General features: G+C 41.4%; 1 protein-coding gene across 1 annotated transcript in view; it reads left to right on the top strand.

Annotated features, from left to right (window-relative positions):
• Positions 1 to 22929, top strand: part of RAB3IP (RAB3A interacting protein) — a 65461-nt gene that overhangs the window by 28469 nt on the left and 14063 nt on the right. The window contains exons 3-7 of the mRNA XM_089674115.1: positions 827 to 1085; positions 1342 to 1437; positions 3850 to 3927; positions 8046 to 8246; positions 22659 to 22787. Of these exons, the coding sequence (XP_089530241.1) occupies positions 827 to 1085; positions 1342 to 1437; positions 3850 to 3927; positions 8046 to 8246; positions 22659 to 22787 (763 nt within the window). The remainder of the gene's footprint in view (positions 1 to 826; positions 1086 to 1341; positions 1438 to 3849; positions 3928 to 8045; positions 8247 to 22658; positions 22788 to 22929) is intronic.

The following is a 22929-nucleotide window of genomic DNA, read 5'->3' as shown; positions in this document are numbered from 1 at the left end:
CTACAAAAGTAGCTACAAAACTTTTTTGAGCTTCAAGGTGTTCTGCTGCAGGCGATATGGAGTGGAGATGTGAACCATCTCCATAGAGTAATACTGATTTTTTTTTTTTTTTTTTCTCTGAGCATTTTGGAGATTCGAGCTTTGCGCTACAAGACACTTGAGTATGAATGGGGCCTAAGTGAGCACAGAAAAATTGGTTATTTTCTCTTCATTTTTACATTTTTCTTGTTATATGCATCTATATTCTAGCAAAAACATACCAGAATATCTTATAACTGAACTGGCCGTGTATTTTTTAACATTACGTAGGACTTTAAAGTGGAGCTCCATCCAAAAGTGGAAGTTCCACTTTAAGTCTTTGTACCTTGCTCCCCATTAAGGATTGGCACCTTTGGGGAGCGGGTACCCAAATTTGACAGGTACCCGCTCCCATTTCCCAAGTTGTCTTCCCCCCTCTCTCCCCGTAGTCTTGTGGGACAGGGTCCCGGAAGACTACAGGGCCATTCACAAAGCGCAACGCTTCTCGCGCATAGCCAGTGGGCACCTGGCTGTGAAACCGCAAGCTGTCACAGCCGGGTGCCCACACTGAAGATGCCGGTGCCAGGGAGAGATGACGGCCGGTGAAACCAGCGGTGTTGAGGACACCGCTGGACCGAGGAACAGGTAAGTGGCTGTATTTTAAAGGTCAGCAGCTACAGTTTTTGTAGCTGCTGACTTTTTTTTTTTTTAGGGGGAACTCCGCTTTAAGTAAATAAATTAGATAGTAGTGTTTTAAATAAGCAAACCAGTGAGTTAATATGCATCTATTGTGTGATCCTATTTACAGCACCAACTTATCGGATACTTCGTCATGTTCTACCTCTGGATGTCAGGCATGTTCACCCAAACACAGTCGGAGGAAGGACAGCAACCGTGCAGAGAGAGAGTTTTTGCAGGGAGCAACACTGACGGATGTAGTGGACGGGTCAGATGATGTGCTTAACTGGAGTACAGACAGCCTATCCCACCTGCGGAGTCCATCTGTTCTAGAAGTCAGAGAAAAAGGATATGAACGCCTAAAGGAGGAGCTTGCTAAAGCCCAGAGAGTAATAAAGTGCACAGTGTTAAGCAAATGATAACTATTATGTTTGCCAAAGTTTCCTTTTGTAAAACTAACTATATGTAATGGCAATCTTATAAGTGTTGGCTAAAATATTTCTTTTGGCCAACTTTAAATTTATGAGGGTCCTTGTGTGAGCTACCCTATGACAAAAAGTGGTGTATTTGGGTCTCTGAATATTGAATGAAATCATTCACTCCAGCATAACTTGTAACTTCTCTGGTTATTTTATCATTTTGAAGGAGCTGAAACTAAAAGATGAAGAATGTGAAAGACTTTCTAAAGTGCGGGACCAACTTGGCCAGGAGCTTGAAGAGCTTACAGCTAGTCTGTTTGAAGTAAGTGCTTTATCAAATAAGATATACAAAGTGCAAAAAAGAATGCAAAGGAGTGAATGCAAGGGAGTTTGTCCTATCCATATCCTTGCAGAGAATGATAGGAGCCCGCAAATGGACATACCTGTACGTCCTCTGATTTTCATGGTTCTACCAGGATTATGGCAGCCAGCAATGATCTGTAATGCTAAAGTGATATGAGCGACTCTACAGCTGCTCGATCACTTATACAGGTGTTCGAAGGTGGTCCCCTCCCGCCGTCTCCTCGGGCTCTCCCATTCCACCGGGGAGCCTGAAACTGAAATGGTTGGTCAGGTTGGCACACCATAGAAATGGAGGAACTTCCATCCCTCCATCAATTCTATGGTGTATGAAACTGGAGGTGATGAGGATCTGGTTTCGGTTTTTTGTTTACTATCCATTACTGGGTCGTAAAGCATCTGATCAAACCGATCTTAGTTTGATCAGATGCTTTTAAGTGCAGAGGAGAGATCTGGGATCTAATAGGCCCCAAATCTCTCAGTAAAGAGTACCTGTCACTGTTTGTGCTATCACAAGGGATGTTGTTCATCCCCTGGGATAACAAAGTTGATAAAAATAAAGGTATTTAAACGAAATGATAATAATAAAAAAATAATGAAGGTTCATGTAAACGGTGATCGCACCACTCATGTGAGGTGTTGCCATGAATGTCAGAGCGAGAGCAATATTTCTAGTGCCAGACCTGTTTAACACTAAACTGGTAACCTGTGAAGGCTTTTAAAGTGTTGCCTATAAGGAGATTTTTAGATACCGTAGTTTGTCGCCATATTTGGTATCTTTTTACTCACTGTGACATCATCTTTTATATTTTTAGTTTGTGTGCACTAAAATTCATTAAAGTGTATTTTTTCCAAAAAAATTGCGGTTGAAAAATCACTGCGCAACTACCACGTAACAGAAAAAATTAAATTGCTTAAATTATATATATAATGTTTGGGGGTATTTTGAGGTTGGGGGAATGCTGCTTTTTACATATATTTGAGCAGTGTCAGGCCTGGTCTTAAAGTGGTTAATTAAAATGACAAAAGTATAAAAAAAAAAATGTAGGTCCCGCACACATATGTAAATGGTGATCACACCACACATTTGAGGTATCAATGTTTTTTTGGGGATCAACTTTATTAAGAGATAAACAGCATCCTTTGTGATAGCATGGTCAGTGATAGGTACTCTACTGGGAGATGTGGCGTCTATTAGACGCCAGATGTCTCCTGCTCTCAAAAGCATCTGATCAAACCACATCATGTGGCTATAGAGCCTCTCAGATCACTTCTGCAGGAAAGGCCATTGTCAGCTTAGCTGCAGCCATGATCCTGGTATCACTGCTTGTTCCAGAGGATGTGCGTAGGATGAGAAGCAGTTAATAAATTTTTTTGTGATATTTACCTCACATATTTACCAAATTTACGATAAATACTTTGTTTACTCTGATGAATTGACTCTTCTATTATCGCATATGATATTCCCAAAAAGACACAGATATTGCATGATTACTATTCTTATTATACAGGATTTATATAGCGCCAACAGTTTGCACAGCGCTTTACAAAATGAAGGTGGACATTACAGCTACAATACATTTTTGGTAGAAGAGAAAACAGAGGGCCCTGCTCATTAGAGCTTACAGTCTAGGAGGAAGGGTTGAGTGACACAAAAGGTAATAGCTGTGGGGGATGAGCTGATGGAGGAAATAAAAGGCAGTTTACTCGTTAGAAGCACGATATTCTTCTTTAAAGAGAGAGGTTTTCAGGGATCCTCAGACAGATTGGGGTAGGTAGTTCCATAGGATGGGAGAAGCTCGAGAGAAGTCCTGGAGGCAAGCATGGGAGGAGGTGACACGGAAACTAGAGAGCAGGAGGTCTTGGGAGGATCGAAGAGAGTGGTTTGGTTGATATTTTGAGACCAGGTTGGTGATGTAGCTGGGGGCAGAGTTGAGGAAGGGCTTTGTAAGTTGTTAATATTTTGAATTTTATTCTTTGGGTGAGTGGAAGCCAGTGGAGGGATTGGCAGAGAGGAGTAGCAGACACTGAACTGTTGGTAAGGTGGATGAACCTGGCAGCAGCATTCAAGATGGACTGGAGGGGGGATAGCCTATGTAAAGGTAAGCCGATGAGGAGGGAGTTGCAGTAGTCGAGGTGAGAGATAACCAGGGAGTGAATTAGGAGCTTTGTGGTATCATTGGTTATCAACTGTTATTGAAACTGATCCCCAAGACTGCAATAAAAGTGATTTCACTAATGCTGTGTCATCCATAGCAGTTTTCCCTTACCTCCTAATTTATTAATAGATCTTGAATTGATGGGATGGTAAAACTTGATGGAAAATGGAGCTCTGCTTTAAGTTATATGTAAACAGCTGCTTTTGTAATCCTAGGAAGCACATAAAATGGTACGAGAAGCAAATGTTAAACAAGCCACAGCAGAGAAACAGCTTAAGGAAGCACATGGGAAGGTATGCAGTAACATTTCATAATTTCCTGTTGCTTTCCTGCTTCATAACAATAAAGGCTATCCTTGTCTCTACTTGATTTTAGAGAATTACTGGCAGTCCCCCCTTTTGGACTCCAGTCTTTTGTGATGCATTTGACGCCACCCCCCCCGCCATCTAAATATCTCCCACCCCTTCATCTGTAAACCCCACCCCTTCCTCTTTAGGCTCCACCTCTTCCTTTAGAGCTCCATCTCTGGAGTCAGAGATTGTGGACAGGAGATGGTCAGAGACTGTGGACAGGACGCAGGAGACCTTTAAAAATGAGATTTATTTATAAATAGTAAAATACTCACAAGAGAATAAAATCAGATGGAAAGCATGTCACAAAGGATGCAAGGTGGCCCAAAAACCCCTGAAGGTGGTCTGATGGGGGACTGTAGACCTCTAGATAGCTGGTGGCTGACACGTTTCGAGGTTGTACCTCTTCCTCAGAGCTTGGACCACATTGCATGCTTTGTGACATGCTTTCCATTTGATTTTATTCTCTTGTAAGTATTTTACTATTTATAAATAAATCTCATTTTTAGAGATCATGCACTAGGCCTCTGCACCCTCTTTTTGTTTCCTATATACAGTTCTCTTTGGATTTCCCTGGTCCGTTGAGGGCAGCAAGGCTTGCATTCCTTTCTTACTCATGTAGGGATATTGACATTGTGGAGTCCACTGTCCAGCGCAGGAGCACATGCATTCGGTTGCTCTTTTCTTCTTTCTAGGTGTATTGTAACACTGAGAGACATAATAGCAACAAAAAATTCAAAAGAAATGCATGTCTAACAAATTATGTACTGATTTGCTTGTTCATGAGGGAAATAAGTATTTGATCCCGTATCATTCAACAGGATTTCTGGCTACCAGGTGTCTTTCATACAGATATCAAGCTGAGATTAGAAGAAGTCTCTTAAAGGGAGTGCTGCTAATCTCATTTTCGTCCACAGGAGCTATCAAACAATCAGATTCCAAACTTTCCACCATGGCAAAGAGCTGTCCAAGGATGTCAGGGACAAGATTGTAGACCTACACAAGGCTGGACTGGGCTACCAAAGTACCACCAAGCAGCTTGGTGAGAAGGTGACAACAGTTGGTGCAATCATTCGCAAATGGAAGAAACGCAAAACAACTGTCAGTCTCCCTAGGTCTGGTGCACCATGCAAGATCTCACCTCGTGGAGTGTCAATGATCATGAGAACAGTGAGGAATCATCCCAGGATCTTGTCAATGATCTCCAGGCAGCTGGGACCACAGTCAGCAAGAAAACAATTGGTAACACACTACGCCGACAAGGATTGAAATCCTGCAGTGCCCGCAAGGTCCGTCTGCTCAAGAAAGCACATCTCCAGGCCCATCTGAAGTTTGCCACTGAACATCTGAATGATGCAGAGGAGGACTGGTTAAAAGTGTTGTGGTCAGATGAGACCAAAATCGAGCTCTTTGGCATCAACTCAACTCACCGTGTTTGGAGGAGGAGGAATGTTGCCTATGACCCCAAGAACATCATCCCAACTGTCAAACATGGTGGTGGAAACAATGTACCATCAAATCTTGGGTGAGAACCTTCTTCCCTCAGCCAGGGCATTGAAAATGGGTCGTGGATGGGTGCTCTAGCATGACAATGACCCAAAACACACGGCCAAGGCAACAAAGGAGTGGCTCAAGAAGAAGCACATTAAGGTCATGGAGTGGTCTCCAGACCTTAATCTGAAAATCTGTGGAGGGAGGTGAAAGTTCGAGTCGCCAAACGTCAGCCATCAAACCTTAATGACATGGAGAGGATACTTATTTCCTTCACTGTGTATGTGTTTGTTTGTGTGTGTGTATATATATATGTGTGTGTGTGTGTATATGTATGTATGTATATGTATATGTATATATATATATATATGTATATATATATATATATATATATATATATATATATATGTGTATATATATATATGTGTATATATATATATATATATATATATATATATATATATATATATATATATATATATATATATATATATATATATATATATATATTATACTGTGTGTGTGTATATATATGTAGAGGGGGTTGTTAATCTGTTTCAGCGGCTTTGGTGTTAGTGAAATTAACAGGTGCACTAGATGGGCAACAATGAGACAACCCCAAAATAGGAATGGTTTTACAGGTGGAGGCCACTGACATTTTTTTTCCCTACTCATCTGTTCTGACTGTTTTTCACTAGTTTTGCATTTGGCTAGGGTAAGTGTCACTACTGGTAGCATGAGGCGATACCTGGATCTTACAGAGGTTGCACAGGCCATCCAATTCCTCCAGGATGGCACATCAATATTTGCCATTTCCAGATTTGCGGTGTCTCCCAGCACTGTCTCAAGAGCATGGAGGAGAGTCCAGGAGACAGGCAGTTACTCTTGGAGAGCTGGACAGGGCCGTAGAAGGTCCTTGACCCATCAGCAGGACCGGTATCTGCTCCTTTGTGCAAGGAGGAACAGGATGAGCACTGCCAGAGCCCTTAAAATTGATCTCCAGCAGGCCACTGGTGTGAATGTCCCTGACCAATCAGAAACAGACTTCATGAGGGTGGCCTGAGGGCCCAACGTCCTCTAGTGCATCCTGTGCTCACTGCCCGGCACCATAGAGCTGGATTGGCATTTGCCTTTGAACACCAGAATTGGCAGGTCCGCCACTGGCGCTGTGCTTTTCACAGATGAGAGCAGGTTTACCTTGAGCACATGTGACAGACGGGAAAGGGTCTGGAGAAGCCATGGAGAACATTATGCTGCCTGTAACATCGTTCAGCATGACCGATTTGGTGGTGGGTCAGTGATTGGTCTGGGGATGCATATCAACGGAAGGACACACAGACGTCTACAGGCTAGACCAGTGGTCTCCAAACTGCGGCCCGGTGTCACTGATACCAACAATAAGGCACTATTCTTACCAATGACCCCAACAATGGAATACTATTCCTGCCAATGACACCGATGGCAGGGCACTATTCTACCCATTGACACCAACAATAGGGCACTATTCCTTCCCCTGGTCCCAACAATGGGGCAATATTCCTCCTACTAATGCCAATGATGGGCCGTTGAAGCCAGGGCGTTTTCTACTTTCACTGGCCACAGTCTGGCCCCCTCGAAGTCTTAAGGACACTAAACTGGCCCTTTGTTTAGAAACTGTGGAGACCCTTGGGCTAGACAATGGCACTCTGACTGCCATTAGTTATCGGTATGAAATCCTTAGACCCATTGTCAGACCCTATGCTGGTGCAGTGGGTCCTGGGTCCCTCCTCTTCCACGACAATGCCTGACCTCATGTGGCGAGAGTATGCAGGCAGTTCCTGGAGGATGAAGGCATTGATACCATTGAAAGGACCCCACGCTCGCCTGACCTAAATCAATAGAACACCACGTTATCAGGCATGCATACAAGCACATGGGGGCCATACAAACTACTGAGCACCATTTTGAGTTCCTGCAATGAAATTTCAGCAAAATGGACTAGCCTGTAGCATTATTTTTTCACTTTGATTTTTGGGGTGTCTTGAATTGAAGTCCTCTGTCTGTTGATCATTTTCATTTCCATAAAACCATGGGGCATCCATATGTTCCTAACACATCACCCAGTGTATATCTGCATAGATATCCAGCATGATTTTTTCAAAGTGTTCCTTTAACTTTTTTTAGTGGTGTGTGTGTGTCTATCTATCTATCTATATTGTCTGGGACAACATAAGGTGTGTTGTGTTTTTGTTTTTTCTCTCTGAAGAAGCTGTTTCATGTGAAAAGTGATTAGAATACTGAAAGTTTTCGCTGAAGTATATTTGATTTAGTAACAGTATGGAGTACATTCATGGTCTTTTTATTGTTGGTTAAATAATAGTATATGTTTGTAGTTTTAGACATGTTTCTTCTGTTCTACCTTTTAGTTAAAATTTCTTGTTGTCTTTTAGGTTTTTTGTATAAACAACCGTATGTTTGTTTATTATTTCATTTAAATGCGTTTGCTTCATCTGTATCATACATATTTACAGATTTGGAAAACTGTAATCATTCTTTTTTTCATGTTTTGTCCTGTTTGAAATGGTTTATAGATTGATGCACTACAGGCAGAAGTTGCAGCTTTAAAGGCTCTTCTCTCCACATCCCCAACTTCCCCCACAAAAGAACTACAGCCTGGAGGGAAGGCTCCGTTCAAAAAAGGCCATGCCCGAAACAAAAGTACTAGCAGTGCTATGGGTGGCAGCACTATGGACCTCACTGTAATGCAGCCAATAGTGAAAAAATCTAAAGAGGTAATTAAAATAGTAATTTATAGTTATTCCAATTCAGGACAGTCTTCTGTTTCTTTAAATGCCGCTTGCCTGCACTTGTCTTTATCTAGCACATACAAAAAAATGACTCGCTGATAAATATTTCTGCTATTCGCTCCTCAGTTTGGTATGTACTCGTTTTATCAGAATGATCCTGGGTGGTTTATGTACTGGTCTCTATAACATGTACTATTTAAATGCAGTGGACGCTCTTTGGCTAGTTAAAAGAAGGGTAGCATTTGGGAAAGCACACGCTAGTAATGCTGCAGAATAAATCTTTTATTACAACTAGCAAGAAGACATCAATGCCACTTCAGATCTTCTGTATGTAGAGACAAAGTAAACTAGTTCTAACAAATTTTGGGACTGTGATACCGTTGAGAATATTGTACACAAATATTTAGCAGTTCTTTGAGGATACGATTTATTCTAAGATTCTTAAGTTGGTGTTATTGACTGCAAAAAGAGCCCCCTTGGGTAGTTCGCTTTCCTTTTGTTACTTTGAGGGCAATACAAGTAAGAGGATTTAGTTGAATAATATGGGGTACATTTAGAAAGCCGTGAATGTGACATTCACCACAAATTCATTACAGATGTGTCTTCCTGGTGCATGTACTTTAACTTACAGTGATTGATTCACCTTCTGTGAATGCTTGGCAATTGTCACATTCTGCTTTGTAAATATATGTGCGTATATTGAAGGGAACAGTTGTTAGATCTCAAGTACTAAATCGTTCTTTATATCAATTCCAGTATACAATATTTACTGTATGTGATGACCTACAATAGTTTTACCATTCAGTATGTGGGTAGAACCAGAGGAAGTTAGATCATTTACAAGATCACACTTAGAGAAAAGGCACTAATGTAGCTAGACATTTTCCTGAATGTCATTAATCTCACTCTCTGGTCATATAAGAAGACTAATTAAGTCTTTTAGAAAAGGTAGAGGCGTTTCTTTTTCCATTTACACACAAAACAAGTATTTTGAATCTTGGTTGAATATCAGAATCCTTCTATAAGCGCAAGATAAGGGCTCAGGTGGGCTCTGTAGCTTGGTCTCCGCTTCTAGCTCTATTGGAGAATGTAGTACATCAGATCAGGGCCCAGTATCCTTTCCTCTGATAGTTGCCTCCATTCTTACTCCCTTCTTTACTCAGGTCAGTCAGCTGGGCCTTTTGCCCCACCTTCCTCACACTTTATTTCTAGATGAATTTTCTGCCCCATTGTCAGAGTTCATGGGCAGAATTTCTGGCCTTATGGTTGTCTTAGACAACAGAGGTCATGGCTGTGCTCCTTCGACCTCCACTCAAGAATCTCTTTGACTTTGACCTTGAATCAGACACAGTGCAGGAAGAGGCTGAATCGGCTCAAAAAGATTCCTCACCTTTCTTTTACTCTTTTACAATGGATTTTATTATAGACAACACACCAACAAAGAAACAGTCAAAAGCAAGATCACTGACACAGAAGAATAAGGTATACAATTCTTCTGATGAGCGACATAACAAATGCACTGAAGCATTGACAGGGAGAGAAACTGAGTACATAAACACGATACATAAAAGGATGGAATGAAACCTTATAAATTGCGTTAACAGCAAACAAGTAACGGCCAATGAGCTAGTAGGCGAAGGCCAAAGATAATCGCCAAAATCGCATACAGAGGGTAGGAAAAGCTGAGCACGGGGCGTCGCTGGACTCACATCGGTACTCTACACCAAGGACTCTCGAGAAAGTCTGACAGGTATATAAAACATTGCAGGTACGATTCTCTAGGAGTATTACAATCCGCGCAAATAGCATGAAGACTAATAAAAACCGAGAACGAGAGAAAAAAAAGAAGAAAAAAAGCAAAGAAGGGGTAAACAAGGATAGTAAAGACAAAGAAAGGGCTCCAGGGGATCGCTCCAGGAGAGTCTTATATCGCCAGGAGGGTCTGGTCAAATCTAGACAGTTGAGCCACATCAATCCAGGCGCACCAGATCTGCAAAAACTTTGGGTGGGCGTCTAACAGCTTGGCCGTTAGCTTCTCATCAACCATTATAAAATTCATCCAGTTCTTAACGGCCTCGAAGCTAAGAAGAGGGGTTTTCCAAGCTCTCGCGATCGTTAATTTAGTATCCATAAATAGATGCGATGCCAGCTGCCGCTCAGGACGGAGTAGGCCTACTAATGGTTTAAATAATAGCGCCTTGTATAGGTTGCGCTTAATATCTGTGTGTAACTCAGTGCGGAGAAGGGCATAGACCCTAATCCACAGTCTGCACACCTTGGGGCAAGTCCACCAAATATGAGTCATGGTGCCTATTTGTTGACAACCCCGAAAGCAAGTCAGAGAATATGAGGGGGTAAAACAAGCCAGTTGGGCAGGCGTATAACACCATCTGTAAAGGACCTTGTAGGCATTTTCTAAAATAATAACTTTTTTCGAACATTTAGACAATGCTGGAGTCGTGATCCGCCAGTCTTGCTGATCTAGACAACCCCTGAGAGCGGACTCCTCACCTTTCTAAGGAATTAGATTAAGATGATGTTCCTGCTACATATATTTCCTTAACTCGGCAATATGCTGTTTAAAGCTGTATGCATTTGTTAATGTCTCAAAAATTGCCTATACTAGCTAAGCTCTTCCTGGTTCACATGCTGGTTGAAAAGATTTTTGCTGCTTCCAAATGCTTTGCCCAGCAGTATCCTGTTCAGGAAAGTTTTTCTTAGGGAATGGGCAATTCTTGTGCTGAATGCATCCTTTTCTTTTATTTTAAAAAGACCTTCATGGCTCCCATGGAGGATAATCCTGTGTTCAAAATTAGTAAGCTTGGCGGCTGCTCTGAAAGCTATTTTTCACATGGTTAACCCTGCAGTTGTGTCTAAGGCAGTCTGTTAAACCATTTTTGTCTGTATTAAGCTAATGGCCCACAACCCTGGTTCCATCCTAGTGCTCAGGTTAAGAAAGCTTCTTTTTGTCTCTCTACACTAAGTGTAGGACAGGAATGTACTTTTGTAAGAAGGCATGTTTTTTCAAATCAACCAAGATCTCTTCACAGTGAGGAGGCACCACCACGTCTTAAAATCTCAGACACTTGTGTTCAGATTGTTTCCAGGGGCTACAAACTGGGGTTTTGCACTCTGATTCCTCCCCACTTCACACTCTCCAACTTGTCCCTTTCCCCTGTCATTACAGGTAGATCTGCTTGCTGTTGTTAAACATCATTTGGATCAAGGGGTTATTTCCTCTATCAACCGTAGAACGATTTCAAAGTTTCCACTGGAACCTCTATACATTTCCCAAATTGAATGGAGGAGTTCAGCCTGTTGTTAACTTTCTAACTGTTCCTATATCTGCAGAAGTTTTGCTTGAAAAATACCAGGTAGGCTATTGCCTCCCTCCATCTAGGTGATTTTCTGGCCTCAACAGATGTGCGGGATGCCTATCAACACATTCCCAGTTTTCTGCCTCATCAACACTGTGTATTTCAGTGGGCAATAAGCATTGCCCATTTGTCACTTTTCTCTTCTCTTTCCATGGTGCCCTAGGTTTTCACCAAGGCGCTTGCCCTGGTTTTGACTCTGTTTCATGCTCAAGGAATTCACATTGTGGGTTACCTGAACGATCTCCTGTTAAAGAACCAGTCCCTTTTGTACCTGTCAGCCACCATCCAATAGATGGTACAGGCTCTGCAGAGCTTCAGTTAGATCATCCTCCAGAAATCATCGCAGGACCCATCTCAAAGATTGGAGTTCCTAGATCTGATGCGGACACTTCCTTTGTCTAGAATTTTTCTGTCACATAGAAACACCGTACCCAAAAGAAATTTGCTAGAATAATGTGCTAGTATACATCGGTAACGTCACCAGCTGCCACTAAAGCAAATATTTCCTATATGGCACACATTTAGGAGATATTTACTGTACCTACAGGTAAGCCTTATTATAGGCTCACCTGTAGGTCTAAATAACAAACAGGTATTTATTGCCACTTTATGCTGTCCCTTACCGCTGGACTCCTCTGTTGCGAGGACATGCAACATAAATCCAGTCAGACAATGTCACAGCCCACATCCCAGGGGTGGAAAGTTTTAAGGCAAATTTTCTTAGTTGTCGTCATCATCTGTATCCAGAGGAAAATGATTTCCCTCTAGAGGTCTTTCAAACCCTTTGCCTTGGGCTGGGACACAGATGTGGATCTTCCTGGCTTTCAGATTCATCAACAAATTAGATAGGTTTGTTGCCAGTTCCAGAGACCCATGGACCTTGGTAGTGAATGTTCTGGTGACTTGGTGGGATGAGTTTAACCTGATCTACACCTTTCTGGGATGTATCCTGTGTTCTTCTTCCACTCTGGTTTGGACCACAAAAAATTGTCCTTGAGTACTATTAATGGACATATCTCGGCCTTGGCCATTCTGTTTTAGAGACGATTGGCCTCTTACTCTTTAGTTAGGGTCTGTAAGGAGTAAATCCCATCTCTACCTCTGTTTGCTCCCCTGTATCCACTTGGGATCTTAATCTGGTGTTCTCAGCTCTTCAGAAGCTCTACTTCCAAGGATAATTCCTCCTCTGACCTGACTGTAAGCAGCCTTATCTTGTAAGGAGCCTTTGTAATGTTGCACAAGGACTACTAAAAAAAAAAATGTTTTGCCCTGCAAGACAAAAGCATAATGTGCCAATTGAAGAATGGGCTCGGGTGAGGTCATCACTGGATCCCTGGACAGGTTAGTGTTCTTATATTAAACCTCAGCAGCGACAGTATTTGTCACTGCTGACTTTTAATTTTTTGGGAGGAGACTGGAGTGCCTTTTTAATCAATATATTGTCTGGCTTTCCTTATGTCCTACTCCAAAGCTTCCTAGAGAAATTTATCTTCACTATCTGGGCATGCTGGATGTGGTAAGGGTTTACCTCTCAGCTATTGCTGCTGCTAGGAAATAAGATTCACGTTTTGTGCTTCCTGAAGGTTCTCACAACAGTGTCCTGCCTCTTGCTGCACCATTAGTGGGTGGATCAGACTAATATTGCCTGTATAATCTAAAGAATAGGGTTTCTGCATTCCCTGTTAAAACACATACTACTTAGCTTCTTATGATGCCAATTTTGGTTGTAAGGTCCCTAAAAGCTGCTCTGAGTCTGTGCAGTGGTTGACGTTTTTTGTCATGGGTCTGTTGGCATTGTTTATTATGTTGTCCAACCCCCCCAGTTGTAATGCTTTTAAGTATCCCAGTCAGAATGGATGATTGATTTAAAGAAACCCGTGTCCTGTACTGTATGATCAGGAAAAAAGGATTTTTGACCAACCATTAAAATCCTACAGTACATCACAGGAACCTCCCCTCTGTTCATACACTATATTGCCAAAAGTATTTGGACAGCTGCCGTTACATGCACATGAACTTTAATGGCATCCCAGTCTTAGTCCATAAGGCTCAGTATTGTGTTGGCCCACCCTTTGCAGCTATAACAGTTTCAACTCTTCTGGGAAGGCTGTCCACAAGGTTTAGGAGTGTCTATGGGAATGTTTGACCATTCTTCCAGAAGCGCTTTTGTGAGGTCAGGCACTGATATAGAACGAGAAGGCCTGGCTCGTAGTCTCCGCTCTAATTCATCCCAAAGGTTTTCGATCAGGTTGAAGTCAGGAATCTGTGCAGGCCAGTCAAATTCCTCCACCCCAAACTCCCTCATCCATATCTTTATGGACGTTGCTTTGTGCACTGGTGCGCAGTCATGTTGGAACAGGAAGGGGCTATCCCCAAACTGTTCCCACAAGTTGGGAGTATGAAATTGTACAAAATGTCACTGAACTAAGGGGTAAAGCCCAACCCCTGAAAAACAACCCCACACCATAATCCCCCTCCACCTAACTTTACACTTGGCACAATGCAGTCAGGCAAGTACTGTTCTCCTGGCAACCACCAAACCCAAACACGTTGATTGGATTGCCAGGCAGAGAAGCGTGATTGGTCACTCCAGAGAACACGTCTCCACTGCTCATGCTTTTCACCACTGGTGACTTCTGCACATTGTTCACTTCAGCATGCGCTGACCCCGCTCTGTCATTTTATGTGGCCTACCACTTTGTGGCTGAGTTTCTGTTGTACCACTTTGTTATAATACCACTAACAGTTGACCGTGGAATATTTAGTAGCAAGGAAATTTCACGGATGGACTTGTTGCACAAGTGGCAACCTATCACCATACCATGCTTGAATTCACTGAGCTCCTGAAAGAGACGCAGTTTTTCACAAATATTTGTAGAAGCAGTCTGCATGTCTAGGTGCTTGATTTTATTCACCTGTGGCCATGGAGGTGATTGGAACACCTGAATCCAATGATTTTGGAGGTGTGTCCCAATGATTTTGGCAATAGAGTATATGATTTCCCTATTGCTTGCTAAAAAAATGGAGGCTAGCTGGGTTTGTCAGGCATTATATAGGGATATGTCCCTTTAGCCCTTTATTTTTGCCTTTGTGTCCTGGACTGTAATCCAGGCAACATATTTTACTAGCAAGTAAAGTTCTTGTGGTAATTGCTGACACTTTTTTCCTGCATTGCCTGTAGTTCCTTTTAACCCCTTGCCAACAAGTGTACACACATTTGCAACACACTGTACATTCTGTTGTATGTCTTTAGGACAGAAGTGTAAACAAGCACTGTTCCAGGTTTCAGGCTAGTGATGTGAAGGGTTTTTGCATCTGCTGTTTTTTTTGATCAGGTTGAAACTATATTAGGTCATATTGTTGCTTTTTGCAAATCTTAATTAATAGAATTATGGTCTTCTTATGGTAGTACAGGATTGTCTTTTAACATAGTATTTTATGTGGTTCCTTGACTAGCTTAGACTTTTTGCACTTCTTCCTATGTATGACACTACGTAATGCTACTATATTTATAAGTGTTGTAAAGAACTTGTGGAGTAATGACTTATTAGAGATTATTGGTGATCATTCCTGGCATTCTCTTCATTGCAGAAGTCACACTCAGACCCCTATTAATGTTGTATGTTGGCATCATTGCGTACTGGCTGCCGTAAATATTGGGACAGTTGCCAAGGTGGTGTGCAGATGTGGTCCAGAGAACAAATTCTTGGCTATGCTGAAATTACATCCTGAACTTTACAGGGTCCAAAGAAAAATTGCTTCTTTTATCCCTGGTTTTAGGAACAATACTGAAACCTTTTAGGTTTCGTTTGTGTTACCTATTAGCACAACAAAGGCCAGTGTGTCTTACAATATTCTTATCTTATTTGTCATCTGAGATGCATGCAGGCAGTTGTTTCTGGTTGTGCTCTCTGAAAGTTTTAGCAGCTTGGCTCTCATGCTTGTTCAGTGTTCAGAGAGGAATACACTGGTAACACATTCAGATTTTGATTGATTATGAGCAAATTGCACCTTAAACAGAGTGGTACAAATAAAATCAGTAAAATTGTAGACAAAAGTAGAGAGAACGAAAAGTGAGGAAAGAACTGAGGAAGAAAAGTAAAGAAACCCTGAAAAGAAATGAGAGAGGGCCAGCCAAGAGTCTGTTAAATAACAGAAATATACCGAATCCATGGGTCCCAAGTGCTCTCAAATTTAGAAGTATTGTTATTAAGTATACTAGTAAGTTTATCATTAATCATAATCCAATTAAGTTTCTGTTTGACTAAGTCCAGCGATATTGCTGACCGTTTCCTATGTTTTGGCTTTCGTAACGTCGCCAACAGGATAAAAAGAATCCATTTAATCGATTTCTTGGGAATATCAGTTTGCAATAAATTAAATAGAGCTATTTCAGGGGATCTACGAATATTAACACCTGTTACAGAGTAAAGGAAATTAAATAAACGGATCCAAAACCTATTCACCACAAGGCATTTCCACCATATGTGGAGCATAGTACCCTCCTGTCCACAATGTCGAAAACAGATGGGTGACACAGAAGGGTACATTTTAGCAAGATGTGTAGGGACCAAATATCACCGAAGAAGCATTTTGTAGTTAGATTCAATGATTGTTGTGTTAATCGAGATTTTAGATTTTAGCATTATCCGTATTCCACCAAGTGTCTAACTCCAGAGAAATATTTAAATCCCTTTCCCAGTGCACCATATAAGACAGCATAATATTTGGATCAACAAGGGAAGCATATATATATTAGATGACCTTTCACCGCCCCCGTAGCCCCACAGGAGACCTCGAGAGGGGTGAGCGTACAGGGTTCCGTCTCAGTAATTTAAGCTTTCTTAGTGATAAGACATGATTTGATTATAGCGAAACAGTTCGCTAAAAGGCCGGTGACATTTTGCCTTAAAATATTGGAAAGAATATGGACAAAGTCCTTCCAAATAATCCCCGATACACAAAAAGCCCTTAATGATCCACCATTGAAGCACAGATGGTGTTAAACCAGGTGTGAAGTCAGGATTACAAAAGACTGGGGCCAGAGGGGTATGTAGGGAAAATAAAGGCTTGCGGGCCCGCCATCTATCCCAGATCGTTAAAGAATATGATAACGTAGGGCAGAGGATGGGAGGACGCAACCGACTGGGAAGCCACATAAGGGAGCCAATAGCATATGGCCAACAAGATAGGGCCTCATTGCCAACCCATTGAGGTACATAGCCCCTAGCTGTAGTGTAGGAGAGCTGCGCTATCTGAGCCGCATGAAAATAAGTCATAAGATTAGGAAGCCCCAAACCGCCATGCTTTTTCTGAGAAAATAAAGTCGAATTATTGACCCGAGGACGTTTGCCTCCCCTTATAAATCCAAAGACAGCAGATTGTAAGTGTAAGATTTCCCGTCTGGGGACCGCAATCGGTAATGTCCGAAAATAATATAGTAGTCTTGGCAGAAACTTCATTTTAATAGAATTGATTATACCTAATCAGGATAAAGGAAGATCTGCCCAATTATGTAAATCGGTCTTGAGTCCTTTAAAAAAAGGGGATAGTTAGCACTATATAGCGTTGAAATATAGCTTGTAGGATGGATCCCCAGATAGGGGAGAGAGCAAGGGGCCCACTGAAAATCGAAGTTGTCCCGAAGATATTGAACCTCCGATGTGGGTAAAGAAATATTTAAAGCAATTGTTTTAGTGGAATTCAGAGTAAGACCCGAGGCCATAGAAAATCGGTGAAGTAAATTGAGCAGACTAGGTAAAGACATTCGAGGAGCAGACACATACATAAGGACATCATCAGCAAATAAGGCACATTTCTGATCTCGTTGGCCACAGTAGATACCAGAGATAGCAGGGTCAAAATGAATAGCTATAGCAAGTGGTTCCATTGCTAATGCAAAAAGTAAAGGGGAAAGGGGGCAACCCTGTCTAGTACCTCTCCCAATAGGCAGAGGAGCCGATTTATACCCACAAATAGAGACCTGGTCTGAGGGATTACAATATAGAGCTCGCAATAGAGTCAAAAAGGAGGAGCCGAACGCAAATGCACCTAACATCTGAAATAAATAGTTCCAAGACAGAAAGCTTTATGGAGATCTAAAGACAACAGCAGGACTTCCATCGACAAGGAATTGTCCCAATTAGATTGTACAGCTGACAGTAGTGCCAAAGTTTGGCAAATTTCATCAAGTGTTTGACGACCGCTAATAAATCCTGATTGATCATATTAAATATAATGAGCTAAACATTTATTAAGGCATAAAGCCAAAACTTTAGTGAGAATCTTAAGATCGCAATTAATGAAGGAGATAGGACGATAATTAGAGACAGCCGTAGTATCTTTATTGTGCTTAGGAATGACACTAATGAACGCTTTATTTTCGTCAGAAGGGACCACTCCCCCGTCTCGTAAATAATTAAAATAATGGGCCATATGTGGAATCAGAAGGTCAGGGAAAGCTTTATAATAAGCATGAGGAAGGCCGTCCGGTCCTCGGGATTTATGTGGAGCTAAGGTTTTTAAGGCGTTCTGAATCTCCTCACAAGTGATATGCTGATCCATTAATTCTCTATGGGCCTCCTGAAGAGAAGGAAGAGTCACAGAACTCTGGAAACTGTTTACAGATAAGGAGATGTCCCTTCAAGTTGAACAGTAAAGATCAGTTTAAAAGGAATGAACCGCTTGGAGGATCTTACTGGGATCTTAAGAGAGAGCACCGGTGGTCAGTCTAATTTCAGGAAGAGCCACATGAGAATGTTTAGGAGATAGCTTGCGTGCTAATAATGTACCTGGTCTGTCCCTTCAAGTGAAAAATTTGTGATTAGCCCAACATAACTGTTTATCCGCCGTAGTAGTAAGGCACAAATGAAGTTCCAATTGGGCCTGGTCAAATTTAACCAATAGAGCAGGATCAGGTGTCTTTTCATGTTGGGCAACAAGATCAATATACACTTTAGATATAGTCAGAATCAATTAGTTTTGAGCCTTTTTAAGTCGCGAAGACAGTTGAATAAGAAAACCCCTGACCAAGGCCTTATGAGCTGCCCAATTAATAGCCGGAGTCGTCTCATCCGCCTTATTCATCTCAAAGTAAAATTTCAGATGTGTGGAAATATCTAGACATAAAGAAGCGTTACCTAAGAGAGATTCATTAAGGCGCCAATGAGGAGCAGTCCTCCCATGTGTCCAAGACGAAAGCGTTAAAAGAAACGGGTCATGGTCGGACCAAGGTGTAGAGACAATTTTTACTGTAATCAATCTGGAAAGTGTGCTTGTATGGACGAATATATGATCGATGCGGGAGTAACAGTTATGAGCTCTAGAAAAATGGGAGTAGTCTTGGGAAGTTGGATTAGCTTCTCTCCAAGCATCAACAAGATCATAGCGATATAAGAGCTGAGCAAACTTACGGCTCTGTCTAGAAGGGGATTTAAGCATGACGGTACGGGATCTTTCCAGCAGCTGATCTAATGCTAGGTTAGAGTCACCAGCCAAAATAACATCACTCTCAAACTCTGAAGGCAAATAATGAAAGAACTCCACCTGATTGATATTTGGAGCATAGCATACCGAAAAAGTAAGCAAGTTTTTTCCCAAGTGACCTTGCACCAGAAGATAGCGTCCCTCCCAATCCTTAATAATTTTAGATTCAGTAAACGACAAACAGCGGGATAAACAAGGGGCCACTCCCCACCCCCGTTTCTTCTCCGTGGCATTAGAAAAATAACAGAGGATAATCTTTGTGGACATATCGTGGGGTAAAAGAAGGGGGAAAATGTGTCTCCTGAAGGGTTACGAAGAGCCTAACCCCTGGACATTATGAAAGAGCAATCGGATAACCCCTCTGTCAGACCGTTGGGGAGACATTATCAATAACTGGCGAACTATAGTCCGTGAGAGCTATCCACTCTCAGAGCACAAGAGAAATCAGGATTAACCAATAGCAAGGACAGCTGACCCTCAGATAGAAAAAGGAAAGAAAAAATAGAAAAAAAAAGAGAAGACACGTGGAGTATTCAAACCCTCGTGTCAAGCAATGTCTGGTATTACACATTAGAACACAACAAAACAGAAGAATAAACCAGGATTTTCAGAACTAAAGCCCTGCAAGGGAAGAGGTCTACCCAGAGAACTATCTCAGGGGAGGGTCTTCCAAGTCTGGGAGGGCCCATAGACACCCCCCGGCACAAAAAATAAAACCAGCATAATGTAAACATTAATATAACCAGAACCTTTACAAGAACAAATATCAGCACGAATAAAAATCACAGTGGGACAAACAGACATATAACATTTTTTTCTTGAAACAGCCTAACAGTGGCAGCTAATGATCCCAAGGGAACCACTGAGAAGCCACCACATAAAAATAAGAAACATTACGAAGCCCTGAAGTTGAAAAGAAAAACCTCAAGTAGTCTTTCGATGCAATTTCGTCTTCCTGGAAGTTGAAGCAGACCACAATGGTGAAAGTGGTGGAGGACGAGAATTAGCTCCCAACGGAGAATGAGATGAAGGACTATGGGAAATGATACCAATTTGAAGCAGGAGTTCTTCACCTTCTTAAAATGTAGAGAACATATAAGGTTTTCCATTGTAGGTAAACTGAAGCCGGAAAGGGTAGGCCCACCTATAGCGGATATCCCGCCGTACCAAGTGGGAAAGTAATGGCTTGAGGGATCTCAGTTTCTGGATGGTGGTCGGAGAAACATCCGCAAAGATTTCTATTTTATGTCCCGCAAGTTCCATCTCCGGATGTTCTCTACCATATTTCATGACCACTTCCTTGACTGGGAAAAAATGTGGTTTGACAATAACATCCCTAGGAGGCCCTCCCGATCTAGGGATGCCCTATGAATACGATCAATCTCTGTATGAAGATCATCAATTTCAGGCATCGCGGATCACATGAGGGATTGAACAAGGCTAGTAAGCTCTTTGACTGATTCCGGGAGCCCCCGAATACGGAAATTGTATTGTCTGGCCCGGTTCCCTAGATCATCAATTTTAGAGTAAGCTTCATCCAGTCAATCCTGCAATTCGGTAATCATATTGGAGTTTTAGGACACATTATGGACTGTTGCCTCAACTTTAGATTCAATACTATCAAGACGTTGGCCCAATTCTTGAAAATCTTGTTTCAGATCTGCCGCCAATTTAGTAGTAGCTTTATCCAATTCTCGTTGTAACAGGTCAGCAACACGAGCAATAAGGGTCGCATCCCCCCGAATACTGTGGTGGAGCTGGAGGAAGTATTGGAGAATTCTCAGGACTATCAAGGTCAGGTTCCATACCACTGCTTCGGCTGAGAAATATAGTTGCCATCTCATTATCCTATAAAGAAGAGGCTTGAGAGTCACGGCCTAGTGAGCAGGCCGAGGCCTGTGATCGAGAAACAGGTCACCCGGTCCGCTCTGGAGGTGAGATGGGGTCCCTTCGGGGTTCGGTGCCCATCAATGGGCTCTGAATGTGCTGTAGGGGGTTCACCAGCAATCCACCAGGACATGTGTGCCGGCCGCATGCGCACCCCCTTTTTGCTCTGTCTTTAAAAGGTTTTTGTGATAAAAGCCAAGGAAACTTAGACCTCTGTAGTGTATTAATATATTCTTTACTAAACAGAAAAAAGTATGCACAAACAACTCCAGGATACTCAAATCGTAGCACAATATGCTTACAGCATGCACAAGCTGACTATCTATGTAATGTAATGGACATACACTACAACAGTTACTTAACTTTGACTTCCATTGATGTAATCTTTTTCATGGTTCCTTCAAAGTCCAACTGCTTTCTCATCTGTCTTCAAGAAAAGTGTGTCCTCCTTTGTCTCTCAGAACAACTCTTGCCTCTTCCAAAGTCCAGAACAACTCTTCCTTTTCAAAAACAACGCTTCGTCCCCAGAGTCCCCAACAATGCTTCGCCCCCAACAACGCTTTTTGTCGAAACCACATGCCTGTTCAAAAGTCCTCTCCTAACTTCCTATTGCCTGACTTCCTCTGCTGAGCTCATAAACCAGTTCGACTGGTTCATTTGCATATCAATAGGAGAAGCCTTAGATTCTAAAACAGCACATGGTCTTAAAACATGTCAAAATTTCACATATCCAAGCTATGAAAATTACCAAATATAGACAAGCAACACAGCAGTCTGGATCAAGTACTTTGGACAGTGATAGCTGGGTTCCGCAATAGAAGATGGCAGTAAAGTTTCTTGTAAAACTAGCGCTTCAGCTTTTCAGCATTCTGTCTTGTTATCCTGAGCTGTTAGAAATTCTGAGTGTTTTTCTGTTAACTCTGCTAATTGGTCTTACTTGAGTAAAGTGTCCAGCCTGATTTTGGCTATGTTACTAGTCTATTTTAAGAATGATGCTTTGTGTCTGTATACCTTGATTAGCCTTCTAGTTAACCACTTGCCCTCCAGAGCATTTACCCCCTTCCTGACCAGGCTATTGTTTGCGATACGGTGCTGTGTTACTTGAACTGACAATTGCGTGGTCATGCAACGCTGTACATAAATGAAATTTGTCATTTTTTTCCCACAAATAGAGCTTTTTTTTCAGTGGTATTTGATCACCTCTACTTTTGTTTAGTTTTTGTACTATTAACAAAAAAGACTGATAATTTTGAAAAAAAAAACCCTAATATTTTCTTCCATGTGTCAATGCCTAATTGGTTAAATAAGTTTTAGTCCTAAGCTGTTGTTTACAACTCTGGCATTAGCATTATTTTAAACTTTTAATACTGTTACTGGTGTCCGCTTCGTGCATGCTTTTTATCTGCTACACATGTACATGCATTTGTGTAAATATTTATGTGGAATGATTTCTAATTGTGCATTTTTTATATTTGACAGTATTGTTAGCTAGATCCTGTTTAAATAGCAGTCTTTAAATATTTTATAGAAGACTGTGATTATGCATATTGTTGGGAATTTTTTGAATAGAGGATACATTTGAGATGTTTATAATAGAAGGATTTGTACCTTTCTAATGGTATTACAATTTTTGTGTTTCATATTGTAGCTTGATTTAACGCTTTACAATGAATTCAAAGTATGGAAAGAAGAGCCTTTGATGGACAGAACATGCACGTTTTTAAAAAGAATTTATCAAGAGGATATATCTCCCTGTTTAACATTTCCAAAAAATGAGGTAAATAACGGTCTTACTATATTATTGATTTCAAGAAAGAAAGCCTTGTTTCTTTCACGATTTGTCTATATATTTTTCATTCTATATTTTATTTACTGAAAAGTTGTTTTTTTTTTTTTTCGTTAAACACATATGCAACAAA

This window comes from Staurois parvus, unplaced genomic scaffold, assembly GCF_062004578.1.
Source record: "Staurois parvus isolate SC_StPar_1 unplaced genomic scaffold, SC_StPar_1.0 ptg000147l, whole genome shotgun sequence".
Taxonomy (NCBI): Eukaryota; Metazoa; Chordata; class Amphibia; order Anura; family Ranidae; genus Staurois; species Staurois parvus.
The sequence above is the reverse complement of the archived record's forward strand: the minus strand, read 5'-3'. Positions and strand labels throughout refer to the sequence as shown.